This window comes from Alosa sapidissima, chromosome 4, assembly GCF_018492685.1.
Source record: "Alosa sapidissima isolate fAloSap1 chromosome 4, fAloSap1.pri, whole genome shotgun sequence".
In the NCBI taxonomy this organism is placed as follows: Eukaryota; Metazoa; Chordata; class Actinopteri; order Clupeiformes; family Clupeidae; genus Alosa; species Alosa sapidissima.
Genome location: NC_055960.1, coordinates 5,152,609 through 5,168,536, shown reverse-complemented (window position 1 = coordinate 5,168,536; position 15,928 = coordinate 5,152,609). Strand labels below are relative to the sequence as shown.

General features: G+C 44.0%; 1 protein-coding gene across 4 annotated transcripts in view; it reads right to left on the bottom strand.

Annotated features, from left to right (window-relative positions):
• Positions 1-15,928, bottom strand: part of atg7 (ATG7 autophagy related 7 homolog (S. cerevisiae)) — a 52,954-nt gene that overhangs the window by 31,276 nt on the left and 5,750 nt on the right. For all 4 annotated transcript variants that reach the window (XM_042088996.1, XM_042088995.1, XM_042088994.1 and 1 more), the window contains 7 exons: positions 15,431-15,521; positions 15,121-15,265; positions 14,744-14,902; positions 10,073-10,267; positions 5,045-5,275; positions 4,421-4,536; positions 34-109 (listed from right to left, as the gene is read on the bottom strand). In XM_042088996.1, the coding sequence (XP_041944930.1) occupies positions 34-109; positions 4,421-4,536; positions 5,045-5,275; positions 10,073-10,267; positions 14,744-14,902; positions 15,121-15,265; positions 15,431-15,521 (1,013 nt within the window). The remainder of the gene's footprint in view (positions 1-33; positions 110-4,420; positions 4,537-5,044; positions 5,276-10,072; positions 10,268-14,743; positions 14,903-15,120; positions 15,266-15,430; positions 15,522-15,928) is intronic.

Sequence of the window (15,928 nt, the reverse complement as noted above, 5' to 3'; positions counted from 1 at the left end):
GTGGGGAGTGTGGAGGAGTGAGAGATGACTGACCTGATGTGGGACCAAACCCAAGGACGTGGGAGGCTCATTCATGCGGTCATCACTGCTGCTGGCCACTGCGTAGCCCCTGCCAAAAAGAGAGAAGAGGAAGTCAGGCAAAGAAAGAAAATAGAGAGAGAGAAAGAGAGAGAGAGAGAGAGATTTCAGACTGACAGGGTTCAACCACTGAGGAGAGAAAAATTGGGGGATGGACAAAGAGACAGAAGAAGCACATGTTCTAAAACAGTAGTGGGAGATGTCTGCATGCCTCAGTGTTAGGGGAGAGAGAGGCACCCGTCCCAAACTGAACACCATGCCATGCGTTCACCTTCAGGCTGCCCTGCCACTGGGCAGCAGAGAGATAGGTGTCAGAGTCCAGCTGCCTAAAACTTCCCAATTGAACACCACAGGCTGAGTGTTCCAGTGAGTTCTATGTGAATAAAAGAGCCAGCATCATCCCTGACTTCAATGTGAACTGGTGAATTGTAATGGAGAAGTAACAAACGGCAGGCTAAATGATAAGCGACCCTCGTCAACCATTTTTGCATGCAACTGAAACTGAAATCCACTGTGAATTGAAATGATGTGCTTGTGCCGTGTGGGCCGCTAGCGCACTGCAGGGCTGTTGTGAACGTTGGCTCCCTGTCTTCACAAGCTCCTCCGCAGGCTCCGCCCTCCTTCACCACACTTCCCCTCTGACAGCACACACACACGCGCACACGTCACACACACCAGCACCTCAGGCATGACACGGGCTCCGCCAGCCCTGCACACCCTCCCCCGTTAATCGGCCCTTGATGACTTTAAGCACCCTCATCAATTCCTATTGGCCCTTGTGATCCTGGGCTCTGAGGAGGAGAAGTGTGCTCTTCCTCTATCCTCTCAACAGGCCAGAGGTGGAGCACTGAAGCACAGTTGCAGTGCAGCCATCATGTTTATGGCTAGGAGAGAAGCTAAAGAATTGTTTATGGCTAGGAGAGAAGCTAAATAATTGTTTATGGCTAGGAGAGAAGCTAAAGAATTGTCAAACTGGATATGGTGCCACAATCTTTTCTTGGTTTTTAAAGCAGACATGGAATAGAAAAGTGTTTGTACATTGAGTCTGTTGCATAAGGAGAGTTCGGAGCAGGGCTACAAAGCTACCATGAACCCAAAATACAGGTCTGTGTTTCCTCTTTCATTTGCACATCTTGGAATTTGAAATGACTGCTAAAAACGGGCAGAATGCCAAAGGACATCTTGTGTCATGTGGACACCCACTAGGATAACAGGTTACTGCGCACCACAACACAGCAAACTGGATGAGACCAACACGGGCCGACTATTTACTCTGGTCATCCATCACTTCACCTCATTATGCAGCACACAAACACGACCGGTCACACCTGTCCAGGCCCTTATGCCTAATAGCCCGCTTGTGCTGTTAGCACTGGGAAGTGGACTAGATTGATTTCCATTAGAGCTCCTGCATCAAAGGCCCTCCAGAGAGCTGTGAGTCATCAGCACAAACACAGCCCTGGAGAGGTCAGACGTGCTCACGGCTTCCCGTCATGTGTTCCCTCTGTCCGCACATCTGTGGAAGCGGCTTCCTTTACTTTACCCGTCTGCCCTTAAGACCAACACAAGTGACCTGCAGCTGATTCTACACCAAACAATTTACTATTTACTGTCAAAGGGCACGTCTATGAACGACTCGAATGAATGTTTGAGTAGGCGGTGCCAATAGCCCATGTTTTTGTCAGCTAATGCCGATTATAAATTGCCACTTTTCCGTGAGCGGTCATGGGAGAGGGTGGCAGATGGCATTTCAAAAGATGTGCGCTATATGGAATGCGCTGTGACAAAGCGTCTCTCTCTCCCATTTGCAGCAGCTCTAGTCTTTCAGCCTCCTCTCCACTGAGCCTTTTATCTGGCCCAGGCAGAGGCCTTCCATCCCAGAGCCTAATGCATCCAGAGAGACGCTCAGTGAGGGACCAGCTCTATCTTTGGCAATGGGAGGTCCCATTCACAAAGGCTGTCTCAACACAAAAACACACACACACAACCAAACACACACTTAAAACAAACACAAACACACACACACAATTGCAAACACCCTTGCATTATGCACACTAAATACAGATGAAAGAACCTATGCCTCACAAAATAAAAATAACTTTTCGATCTCATAATTTTAATTTCAGAATTTTCACAAACTAATCATGAAATCCTTTTTGGGCTAGTACTAAGTTAACACAGAATGCAAATAAAATGATGAGCTGTCTGGTGCAGCATATCTCCCAGCTGGTGAGAGCTGATTGTTATTCACCGTTGCTCTGATGACGCTGTGGATGTGCTGGTGCCACTTGTCATGTCAAGGCTGTCAGTCTGCAAGGGCTTTGCTCAGAGCCCGAGACCAGCAGCAGCTCAGCAACAGCCCGCCAACCAGATGAAGACTGGACTCTCTCCAGTCCGGAGGTCATGGGAAACTGTTCAAGGTCCATAGCCCTGACTGAACCAAACTGAGTGAAAATAGTGCTGTGTCACCTTTCCCCAAGACATTCATTCAGGGCTTTATAGTTCAGTTATTTGGTCGGCAGCAGGCAATAAATTGGTACAATGTTGCAAACAAACTTGGTCCAGTTCGGTTTCACACACGCATTGTTTCTAGGCGGACCACAACGCGTGGGAATTGAGCAGACAGCTCCCTCAGGTGTTTCTTCCAGCTATTATGAGCTATTTCGTTGTAGGCTACACACTGGAGTGACAGTTTTGCGGGGCGATCTTGGCTCATTGTTTCCATTTGTGACTTTTGGAAAATTGTGGAGTTCGGAAACGAGTCGTGACTAGAAAATAATCTGATTTACTCAGCCGACCATACATGTATCAAACATTGTTTGTATCTCCTCACGCATCCACATTTGTCCATGTTTCATGTTATAAGGACCTTATCACGCATGCCATTTATGAAGTGAAAAGGAAATAAAATGTACCTAATTTTACCAATGATCCAGTGAACTTAACTTCCATAATTCACTACAACTAGACCATTGGACCTGTTTGTTTCAAGTTGGCTTTCTCACCAGCAGGACTGCACCAGAGTTTGCTAGATGGTGCGGACCGAGACCACCTGTTTTTGGAAGTCTCGGACCGATCAATTTGGTGCACACCTGAGTGCAATTATTGCATCCCAACCAACACGAACAAACCAAAACAAGGGCTCAAACGCACTCGGGTTTGATTAAAACAAACTAAAGGCTCTCAGTGTGAAAACTGTGCTAACACTTAAGTCATACATACAAGATTGGCATAACCATGTCACAAATGTTACCATTTTACCAACCTGACATTTAAAACAGTTATAACCTGACAACCTGATTTAAAACAGTTATAGTCTCTGCACCGTACCCTTAAGACAACTATCAGTTGCTGACACATCACTGTTACTTGCCACTGATTGTCATAGCCCTTCTGACGGTGTATGCCATGGTTATGTTAGCTCAATGACAGAGATTGTAGTATCTCTCCTAATTGCCACATGTCAAAAAATGCATGACATTTCCATGGATTTCCTACTGTAAATACACTAAATATGGACAGAAGTATTGGGGACACTTGGCCATTGCACCTACAGGAGCATTTATGAAATCCCATTCTAAATCTATAGGCATAGGACAGCTGCAGCAGCTTCCAGTTTTCTGGTAAGGCTTTCCACAAGATTTTGGATTCTGTCTGTGGGATTTTTTGCCCATTCATCCAGAAGAGCAGTAGTGAGGTCAAGCACTGATGTTGGATAAGAAGGCCTAGCTCACAACATCCGTTAGTTTATCCCAGAGGTATTCGATGAGGTTGAGGTCAGGGATCTGTGTGGGCCAGTCAAGTTCTTCCACACCAAACTCACTCAAACATGTCTTTATGGACCTTGGTTTGTGCATCCTATGACAGTACCATGTTTGTATTCACTGAGATCGTCAGAAGAACCCATTCTTTTCACAAATGTTTGTAAATGCAGACTGCATGACTACGAGCTTGATTTTATACATCTGTAGCAATGGGTTTGAATGAAACATATGAATTCAATGATTAAGTGGTTTTCAGTGACCCCATACTTTTTGTCCATCTAGAGTATAATATTACAAATGATTGAATCAGCATAAACAATCCTTTTTGAAATGATAGTTTCAAGCAGCACCCACAGACAAGTCCTAAGCCACAACACCACATATAATGTAACGATTATTCATAGGAAAGATGTGATATGACTATTTGGCTGCATTGTGATTGGTGTGCAAACACTATAAGAGCACTAGAAGCCTTTTTTTTTTCATAACAACTCTTTTTCACAACACCATAAATGGTCATATAGGGTAGACCCGTTGCTTTTATGAGGCCCGTCTTTGGTGAGTGGAGGAATGCCTACCCCTCTGCATGCTGGAGGATGGACACCATCATCTCCACAGCCAGAGCTCCAGCGATCATGGCCAGGCCTGGTCTGCTCACGGTGCACTGCTGGTCTAATGTCCGGTCCCTGGTGGACTGCAAACACAAATACAGAAAAGAAAAGCCTAATCAGCTCCAACTGAGTTTCATATTAGAGTTAATAGAGATGATTATCTTATTGATTGACATCTAATGCACTTCTGGTTAGACGCAAACTGCATTTCGTTGTCATTGTACTTGTATTCTGCACAATGAAAAATAAAGTTGAATCTAATCTAAAAATCTAATCTAATAATGAAATGGCACTGTTCACCTACTTTGAAAGCATTGAAATGCTGTGTGCACAAACTCCTGAATAGAGAGCTTAATTTAGCAACCAAAAAATCAATTGAATTGCTTGTGTTTGTCTCAATACTGCGCTAATTATGGTACAGCTCTTATTGAAATGATATTCCATATTCACAGCTGTGGCCCACAGCACATTAACAGTCTGTGTCTCTCCTGACAAGGTTCTGGGTGCAGAGTTCCAGTAACGGACGAGCAGCGTTTTTTGGAGTCCTGTGCGGGAATGTTCCCAGTGAGCTAGACCTGCAGCATTACTCACATCGCCTGGTGCTACCACATCATTGCAGAAGTAGCAGCCCAGCCGGTGGCCGGGGATGTTGGAGAACAGAGAGGCTCCTGGGAGAGAGGGCGCCGCGGGTGTGGAGGAGGATGAAGCCGAGGCACTGGAGGCGGACGAGGGGCTAGAATCGGCCGTCTCGCCATGAGGCCGCTTCAGACCATGCCGCATCACCACGAAGGTGTCGAATCCCAGGGCAGCGTTCACCACGAGCTGGAGACACAAGAGAAGATGTATGGTCATTTACAGCAACACTCACTAAAGACTAGGTTATGGCCATAAAGTGAGGCGCTTCTCTGTTTGAATGACTCAACGTTTGAGACTCAAAATTGTTGTAATCATTTAAATATAATTTCGTTTTATCATCCTGTTGAGATTGATATGCGATCCAACAAGTATGATAAATCTGACTTTGCGTTTTGCTTGTGTTCTGCAACTGTCTTGGGAGGGTTGGATTTGGCAGGCAGTGGTGACATCGCCAACCCATGTAAACTCCTACATACCTGGGTTGACCTTTTAGAGCTACAGCATGCATCCCAGGAAGTACCAACACTCTCTACTGGATCTCACACCCGAGCGTCTGATACAGAAACGCATTTGGAGAGAAAGAGGATCAAGAGAGAGAATTAAGAACAGGCTAAGGAGACGAGGAAGTAGGCTGCCATTACCTGCTTGTTTTCTCTCAAATGTGCATCTCTGTGGAATAAACTGGATGAGTTGACAGCGACAACCGGTCGGAACACAAGACTACTGGATTACCGTCCGGAACACAAGTTTGTTTTGCTCCACTGAAACATGGCTGTCTGAGGATATTAAAGTGAGTTTGGATGGATATACATTCATAGGTTTTGATCGAGACACTAGCAGAATAGTAAAATCAATCGGGGGCAGTCTTTGCATGGCTGTAAACGACAGATGGGCATCATTTACTTCATGAATTCTGATGGCTGACTGTGACTCTTGCCCCTATGTCCCTATGAATACACACACCAGGTCCAGGCAATCATAATAAAAACACACAAGGTGCATTCAAAAAACACTCAGGTTTGGAATAATGACTGAAAACACTGAGGCGGTGTTTTGAACTGACTGGGAAATGTTCTTCCAGACAAGGTGAGGGTGACCTGAACATACTCAATGACTCCATCTGACCATACATGTCATTCCAAATAAACAAGTCAGGCTATACTCCAACAACAAGCCCTGGGTAACCAGAGAGATGAAACACTATCTCAACCTTAAGAAAATGGTATTTTTACAAGGAGAGAGAAAGAGATTGCCTCCATCCTCTCCAAGCTACATCTGAGGAAAGCCCCTGGACCAAATGGGTTCAAGGGCAGAATACTGTGTGAGTGTACAGCACACAGGGTAGTGAAGTGACTCAACTTCATCCTGAATACTTCGTTCCCCTGGCATGGAAAGAGACAACGATCATCCCTGTTCCCAAGAAGCCTCAAGCCAAAGCCATGAATGATACCAGAGGCGATTCTAGAGTCTGTGGGGGCCCCAAGCAAAAATTCCAAGGGGGCCCTACCGACAAGCGTTATCACCATTATGTTATATCACCATTAGGTTATTATGTTAAATAATAAAAATACAAAAAGCGTATTATACAAATTCTTATATTTTGACATGTATCTCACCACTGCAAGCTGGCAGCTCGACTTGCCTTACATGTGTGTGTAGAGCAGACTGTCCTGAATCTGGCAATATCATTGCCATGGTGGAGGGATTCTCTGGGGCTGAGCAATTTACAGACATTATGTGGTGTGCGCCTTACAGAAATAAATGTCATTTCTTTTATTTAGTGATGAAAAATGACCTTTCTGCACTCCATATCTGTGACATGAACTGATCTGACTTGACTTGACCCGAGTTTGCGTGTTAGCCTGTGTGTGCCTATGGTGTAGGCACTCATAATGATTCTCTACAACAACGTTTTACTGCATTGCCATGAACAAAGTAGAGGCAAAAAAGGGGCTTCTTTGTTGAACAAATTGGGATGCAATGTGAGCCTTGAATTGGATGCCATGCAGGAATTTGCTAGGATCTCAAAACAGGGATGTGTCTTTTAAATCTAGCAACACCGTTTTAAATACTGGGGTCCCACAGGGCTATGTCTTTTAAATCTAGCAACACTGTTTAAAATACTGGGGTCCCACAGGGTTATGTCTGGTCTCCCATTCTTCTCCACATACACAAATGAAATCACCTACAGCAACAATGGAATGTCACTTTTCAAATAAGCTAATGACATGGCCTTAGTGGCCAACCTTACATACGAGCACTCCCTGCCCATATTCAGGCAGTACATAAAAACACTGTGGTCCTTTGGTTCATAGAGAGCTCCTGGAATAGCAAGACCAGTGAGCTTTGACACCCCACACCCTCTCTTCAAACCACTCAGGCTAGAGGAGCAGGCAGTGGAACAGGTCGAGTTCTTTAAGTACCTGGGCACAGACGACCACTCCCTGTCCTTCAGACAACATGGAATTTATGAAAAAGCACAACAGTGCATGTTTCTCCTAAGGAGCCTGAAAGGTTTTAATGTTAGACAGGACATTTTTAAAAATGGTACACCAGGCACTAATTGAATCAGTCCTCACATTCAATATTGCATCCTGGTAAAACTTGAAAGAGAGAAGCAAGGGAAAGTTTGCAAGCACGCAGTCCGGAAATCTAGCGGGCGAGATGCTAATGGCCTAATCCGATTCAGTGATCTATGCTAGGCTGGAGCTAAAAGTGGTATCGCCAGACTCAGAGAAAGGCTGGATGAACTGGAAAAAGGTAAAAACCAATTGTTTAACTCGAGGGGAGGTGGAAAATGAGCGTAATTCCCCAAATGGAATATCCATTTAAAGGCTCTGGAAACCAACATTTCTGTATTATAACCTCTTTATTCTAATATTTGAGAGATATGAAAGATCACTTTTTGAACTAAATTAGGGGGGGAAATGAACCACGATATTCTAATCTTTTGAGAGCCTCCTGTAGAAAATAAAATTTTTGAGTCCTTGAAGAAAATGTTTTGAATTTGACACAGTCAGCAGTGAAAATATAACCATGGCAAACTCTGATTCTAATCTTATCCTGATGAAAGACACAACTAGCATGTCTTAATTCCACATTTAATTTTGCCATTTGATGTAAACATGCCAAGAGGAATAACTGCAGCATTGGATGAAAAGGTCCAAAACTGTTTTTAATGAAGCCTATATGCCTACTGGGTGTCTTCAAAAAATAATGAGATGACTTGCATATGATGCAGAAAAACATCATACAACCCTGCAAAAACTAGCTATTCTTCATAATCTCTGCTAGTAAAGACTATTCAATTTTATACTGTTTCATTACTGTTTGTAGCATTACAAGTTCTCAAAACAATATTCCACCAACGTATCTATTACATTTATTCTCCTTGAAAAATATGTTTCATGACCAAACGAGCAGAACACTGATTTGTTCTCTGTGTGCAGTGTTCCCAACACTTCCTGTAAAACTTCAGTTCTGCAACCTCCAGTTGTCTTATCTATAACAGATTGCTGTCTGACGACAAATGGAATGAATATGTGATAAACAAATGTCTGTTGCCTGCAGATACAGACAGCGCACACACACACACACATAATAGAAAATTTAATTTTTGATAAGGGGAGACCATTTGTACCAGAGAATGGGGCCGTCAGCCAAATGAATGGGGCCATTACCGATCTGTTTTCGCCCCGTCTAGGAGATTCAACTGTTCCGAAGACAAGGTAGAGAAAAACAAGTCTTGTTTTCACAACAATTTTGGGGGCTGTTTCAATGGAAGAGTCCATTTTTTGCCATCCCATTTTTCATCCTCAATGGCCTTCAGGACACAAACTCGCAGGCTCTCTGTGTCTGCCAGAGTGTTGGTGAATCATCCAACACCTGGCTTCCCCTGATGAATGTTTGACACTGGGATCTTGATTTGCTTATGTGGAACCCACCGAGTGAATAAACACACACGGAGATGCGCCTCCCTGCTCCTGACCCACCAGTCAGAGGTCATGACCCCGCCCTGCTCTGCCTTGCCGCCCGCTGCGCCTCCTTGAATAAAACTATCACAGTATTAGTGAGGCATGTAGAGTACTGCAGTACATGTTGACAGAAAGGGCCCTGGGACTTTATAATCTTGTAAGAAGGAGAGTCGAAGTCAAGGTTTTGAAGAAAACCAGATCCTTTGTTAAATATGAAAGTTATACTAAGATGATAACTAAGATGTGAAACAGCCACACCGGAGAGCCTCTGGATGACCTCAGATATCTAAAAGGGACCAGGTCTGGCCCATGTGAGGCTATTGCTTTGTGCAGCCACTGTATACCTGTTACGAGGTTATAAAACAGCCTAAAACATCGTCTTGGGCCACATCCAGTAAATGAACACATCCATAAAGATGAGCTAATTTGACTTTAGATTTCATAACGGTGCCAGGAATAGTGCAAAGGACCAAAAAAAAATGGCAGAAAAATCTTATTAGCTGTTGTAGCTGTGGGAGTAGATATCCTCTGACCTTTCTAAACTATTGGACTCCAACGTGTAGCCAAATCCCATAGCTCTCTCAGGCATCCCAGCCCTGCTGAGGTGCAGCTACAGATATCACTACTGTGGCTTCTGTACAACACAAATAAAGTGGCTTGGCTACTCCCACCGGTCAGCCTACCGTCTAAACACTTCACCCAAGTAGCACCAAGGAGCAAGAGTCCAGGTGTCCATGATGAGGTCAGACTGGTGAGTCATCTCTCCTAATCAGAAATGTTTGACCTTATCGGCCATCAGAGAATCAACAAGGTGGAGGATGCCTGAGGATGAGTCAAGCATTTAGTCTGCAGTTTAGTCAGTGCTAAAAGCTAGTTTATTCCCTGCACATGGGAAATGACCATTAGCACATGCATTAAACAGAATGAAAATACCTATGTACATGTTTTAATACAGAGACACACACAAACACGCACACATATATTTAAGCTGTGTATATGAGTGGCTCACCTTGCGCTTGCTAGCTGCGAGGACAGTGGGTAGCCAGCGGCTCTCGCGGGTGTCCATTAGGAGGAAAACGACGTCATGGGCGGAGATGAGCGCCTCCAGCTGCTCCACGTCACGCTGCGCCTGGCCCAGCGTCACCTGGGAGAAGTTCACTGGGTGGCCAGGCATGGGGATGCTCATGTTGAAGCCCTCTGCGTTCTGCTCCACACACACACACACACACACACACACACACACACACACACACACACACACACACACACACACACACACACACACACACACACACACACACACCACACATACAAACAGATCAGCATTGCATGGAAGTGTGTGAGGTTAATAGACTTGCTGGCATGTGTTGCTGGCAACACAAAAAAATAATAAGGGATAATGTAATGTAATCCACTGATCACTATTGGAAAACAGGGCGAACAGGACCCAGATGCGAAGCATTGACAGCTGTCAATTTTTTAACTGCGGTCATTTCATGGGAATTATCGGAATGTTGGAAAGGCCCATACATGTTAATGTCACTTTCTGCAGCATTCTCAAGAGCTGTGTAATAATTTCATTTATTTAACTTACTGAAATGTAAATGCAAGGTGAGGGGATTGTGGTTAGGTCAAGCACTAGTCATATTCTCTACAAAAAAGTAGTGCATTTAGAGCCATATTTTACACCTGTATCTAGTATACAACCTGCATCGTGACGCCATGATGAAACGCAAGTCTTGTTCCAATGCAGTGATGATTTTTAAAATGAACAATGCGCTCCCACAGGTGGGTCAATGAAAACAATAGGTGTGGTCAGGCGTCGCTATTTTAGCGTAACCTTAGTACATTATAAGGAAAAAACAGGGGAAAACAGTACCAAATGTGCATAAGAACTATCATCCTAATATAATGCATTGATTATACCGTATATGCAGAGGACTGCCCAACAGTAATTCAAAGAGAATAGTGGAGATGTGCAAAAGGCCATTCAGCAAAAAAGAGTAAATGAAAACATTGTTCCCATGCAAAAGTACAGAGACTTTATTAATCATCATTTGGGATTTACAGTGTGAAAACGCTAGAATTTATAAAGAGACGGGGAGCACAAACACCGTAACCGCCCTGCTCTGATGAATAACTTGTTTATTACTATTCATAGCAAGGCTGACACCAACGGAAGCCTCTAGAGCTGAGCCAGTCCAGCTGAAAGCCCTAGACATACATCTACAAATCAGTCCTGTTTGGAGCTCCCTCATTCTGCTATGTGATTGGAATGAGTAAGGAAAGGAATGAGTACAGTCTGAGGTTGTGTTGCGATGAGTCTGGTGTGTGTGTGTAACCTGCGTTGTGTTGAATCTGCGCGATTCAGCCCTGCACACGCCCAGACTCGAACCCGCGAACAGCAGCACCTCGGATCGGGAGGCGAGCGCGCTAAAAATTGAGCCAATAGCCCAAGCTACTGGCTCGCATGCCAGCAGCACTTGAGGCGTCGGGGAGTGAGGTTTACCAACGTTCCACAAGCACAGCTAAGCTAGCTGGCATCCGTTACATGTGTACCAAAGGGAAGAGTAGGCTACTATTCTGGCAAGTGTGTGCCATGTGTGTGAGCAGTCTTGACACTAACAATTTGCAGTAGGCTATGTGCTGACATTAGAGTGATTATTAGCGTGTCTCAGGGTTTCCGTTAATTGTCCGGTAATTACCGGACATTGGCCGGAAAAAAAATTAAATGTCCGACAAAATTAAATCTCTCCGGTCAAATTGTCCGATTGAAATTGGCTAATAATCCCGTCCCCTAACGCAATCTGAATTTGAGAATAAGCCTATATTATACGTCCTCTGGCTATGTTTTTAAATGAACAGGCTCTGCCGTTTGAAAAGTAAGCTATTAAACAACACGCATAGCCTATGCTGCATTTCAAATAGGAAGCGCACGCGGCTTAAAACGTCCATGTTAAACAACAAACAAATGAGTGAGGCGGTTCAAACATGGCCAGGCCCAAGCAGACTAGCCTTAAAAGTTTTTTTCAGAGGCCAGACGCGATGGATGATGATAAATTCCACCACCACCAGATAAAAAGCAGAAGTGTCGGGCGTATTGGAAGCAGAAGTGTCGGGCGCACATTGGAAGTGGAGTTGCGGGGGGTGCGGCCGCTCCAAGTCATTCTCCGTGTACACTGGACATGCAAAGTGTTCTTTATCCAAAGCATACAGTAGGCCTATGCGTTCTCTGTCTATGATCTGCAGGGTTAGGGCCTCCTCGACAATTTCTGGCACAATTAAACGGTATCATTGAACTGCGGCCGAAAGAAAAATAAACTAAACATTTCCCAGAATAGGAAATATTTCTTAATTTATTTTTATCAAATAAAGAGGCATAGCATTAGGGGGTAGTGGTGTGAGCGCTCATTCTTGTGTGTGCGCATCTGTGTAAGTTAAACAGTCACCACTGGAGATAACGTGGGTAGCAGCAACACAACGTAGCCTTTTTAAACCAACGACCGAAGCGGACTCTTGCTGTCCATGAAAATATACTGGCTAGATCTTGTTAGGCATGTTTAAGTTAGGCTAATGAACATGTTGCATTCTATACAGCCTGATTATGTCATTCTTTAAGCTACATAGCCTGTCTCCAGTTCCTCAATTTGACTAATTAAGAAGGGATAATAGGATATTTGACCGGCATATCATCAAAATGTCCGGAAAACGAAACCTCTGCCGGTCACTTTTACCGGCATTTCTTTCTAGCGGAAACTCTGGCGTGTCTGTAAGATCGGTGCTCAGGCACAGTCAGTGTAATTAACTGCCTGTGCTCTTTTCCCTCCTTCCTTCCATCTCCCTGTCAGTGTGTGGCGGTCGACAGATGTCCCTAATTAGCCCATCATGCAGTGGCTCTGCACAGGTAAACCCACAGCCTTGAGCTCATTAGGTCTGTGGGAGCCTCAGGAATCAATAAAGGATCCATGATATGAATAAATGATGAACTCTGGGATTGACTTGAAGTGCTCATTTTATCACTGAAGGTATCTAGCCAGCCAGCCACCTGCTACTGCAAGGGACAAAGTGTGAGGAAAAGGAAGACAAGCTGCGAAGGGAGAAGAGAAAGAAAAGAGAGTATGGAGTTGGATGGTGGGATGAACAGGGAGAAGAGAAAGAAAAGAGAGTATGGAGTTGGATGGTGGGATGAACAGGGAGAAGAGAAAGAAAAGAGAGTATGGAGTTGGATGGTGGGATGGCTCATGGTCAGAACCACTTCAATTGTCAACTGGATCCATATCTGTGCTACACCTAGGATCACTTAAATCATCAGCCATCAACCCTTCAAAAACTGGTGGGGGTAATCCTCCCAACATCAACAAAAGGGACACGCAATAGGGGAGTAATAAAACATTGCAATGGTACATGAAGACTATATTTCAACACTGGACAAAGTTTAATATACCTGCCATACTTAAAGGACATACTACTAAAAACCTTATTAGAGCATTTTCAGGGACACAGAAAGGAAGGAGTGCTTGAAAAATTATTACAGAGGAATTAGCAGATGGAGATGAAAGCAGGACAGTTGTGGGCATGGAGTGAGTAGTCACCGAGCAGAATCCAGTGAAAAGGATAGCTCAAAGAATTTCTCCACCTCACTAAGTGCTTGAGGATTCCCCTGCTTGTGAAACTCATTTGGTTTCCCTGGCCTTGTACTGCTCTTCTGACTTACTCTGCAGAGTTTCTCAACTCCTGTCTTCTTTAGCATCCTCCTTTTGCACCTCATTATTTCAGCAGTGATCCAACAACCATAATTAAAACACAGAATCGGTCAACAAAATTAACAGAAAGTGTGTCAGGGCCTTACTTGCATCGAATATGGGTAACATTTTAAACTGAAATTCCTTGACATTTAAATTGGAAACATCCAACCAATAACCACAGAAATAGCTCACAGGTCAAAATCATTATTAGCGCATGAGGTGTGGCTATTAAATTATGAAACTAATGCTGTAATTCAATACTAATGAAGCAGCAGCACATACATACCTGTGATTAGATAAGCATGAAAAAAGTAATATTGTTTTTCAATCAATGACGCATGGTGACAATAAAATATATCCTTATGCAAGTGCACAACTGCACATTATACAGTACACACCACTGACAGCAGAGACTACAGCATTCTATTCTTCTCCTATGGCCAGTAATGAGTCAGGACACTGGGCAATTAGGCCATCTCACAAAGGGCAGAAGGCAATAGGTCTAGGGCCACTAGTGATTAAGTCTTTCTGAAGTAATACACAATTATCTACACATGTATTTTAAACCATGGCAACAAAACACTTAGAGAAAAACATGGGAACACATTTATTTAAACTACAATGGGACTACAGTGTAAAAGGACGTAGTGTCATCTCCTTGGTGACCCTCTACTTGACACAAAAATAGACCCTTGAGAATTTTTATGGAACATTTTGGTTTTCCAAGTAGGTTACATAACTTCCAGATAAGCTTAAAATGACAGATAGATGGAACTGAAAGACATGCAAAAATGATCTTCATCCCCTGTGGGATTTGGAAAAAGGATTTTTGGTTGGAATTAGGAATATCTTTAACCAGCATGAACAAGTATTAAACAGGAAACTTGCAATTTAGCACACATATGCTGTCAGCAAATAACAAATAAAAGCCTCACCACACCAGGGAAGATCTTTCTCAGTCTCTCCACTGCAGCAAGCGCCTTTGACTTGCCTCCGCCGAGGCAGTCGTCAAACTCATAGAGGGGCTGACGCACTGGGTTGGAGTAGGAGATCTTGGCATTGTCCACAAAAGTGATGTGTCTCACTCCCCAGCCCTGAGAGCACAAGAGTCAGACAGAGCTCAGTCACCACCATCACTCACACTCAACCAGCCTCCACACTTCCCAACAAGGAACACAGCCTTGACATCCACTTGTAACAAGCAGCAGAGGCAGCTAAAGTAACAAGTAACAAGCAGCAGAGGCAGCTAAAGAAGGTGGAACGGCAAACAGTGAGAGACTGGATCAGGCTGGACATCAGGCTGGACTCTCACCATGAGCGTTCGGGCCACGTTGCACCCGAGTGTACCAGCTCCCAGTAGAAGACACTTGGTGGAGATGACCTTATCGAGATCCAGGGTAGGGACCAGCCTCCAGCGCATCAGCTTGAGATTCAGATCTACAGAGGACTCGGCCAGTCTCAAAAGTGCACACAAACACACACACACATATACATAAGCAGACTAATAGATTCCAACCACCTGCATTTCACCAGAGACAGAGAGAGATAACGTGGAAATAACGTCTAAACGTCTTTAACGTCTAAAACTTTCAACAGAGCTTGTGAGGTTCTCATGGCAGTACCTTTTAGGGTCCATACATTCGCTCAGATTGACGCTTCTTGGTCCCATGGCACCTTTCTGGTTCTTCTCCCAGCCAACACTTTTAGGACAGTCTGTATGGAAGTGAAATGGAAGCCGAATGTGTTTGAGGGGGAAAGATTATTTGCAATCTAGACAGATAGAGCATCAAAGTGTTAGAGACGATGATGGATAGATGAGCAACCATAGATATGTAAGCAACGGTGCCTAGTCATGTCAACCTAGCTTGCTTTGGTTGATTTCGTTTACGACAAAAAGCCTGTCCTTAGTGTAGCTAGACATTTATATAAGTTACTATCCCGTCTGTTGTACATGATATTGACAGCGCAATAACTTAAAAAAATTAACAGAAAACAGCGATTTGTCATAAAGGAGGATGTTTTGACTGTTGATCGGTTAAAACACCCCATAATCACGTCCCAATGCCAACAGTATCAGACTCACATTCTGAATACAATTGAATATGGCTATGTCAGGCTAT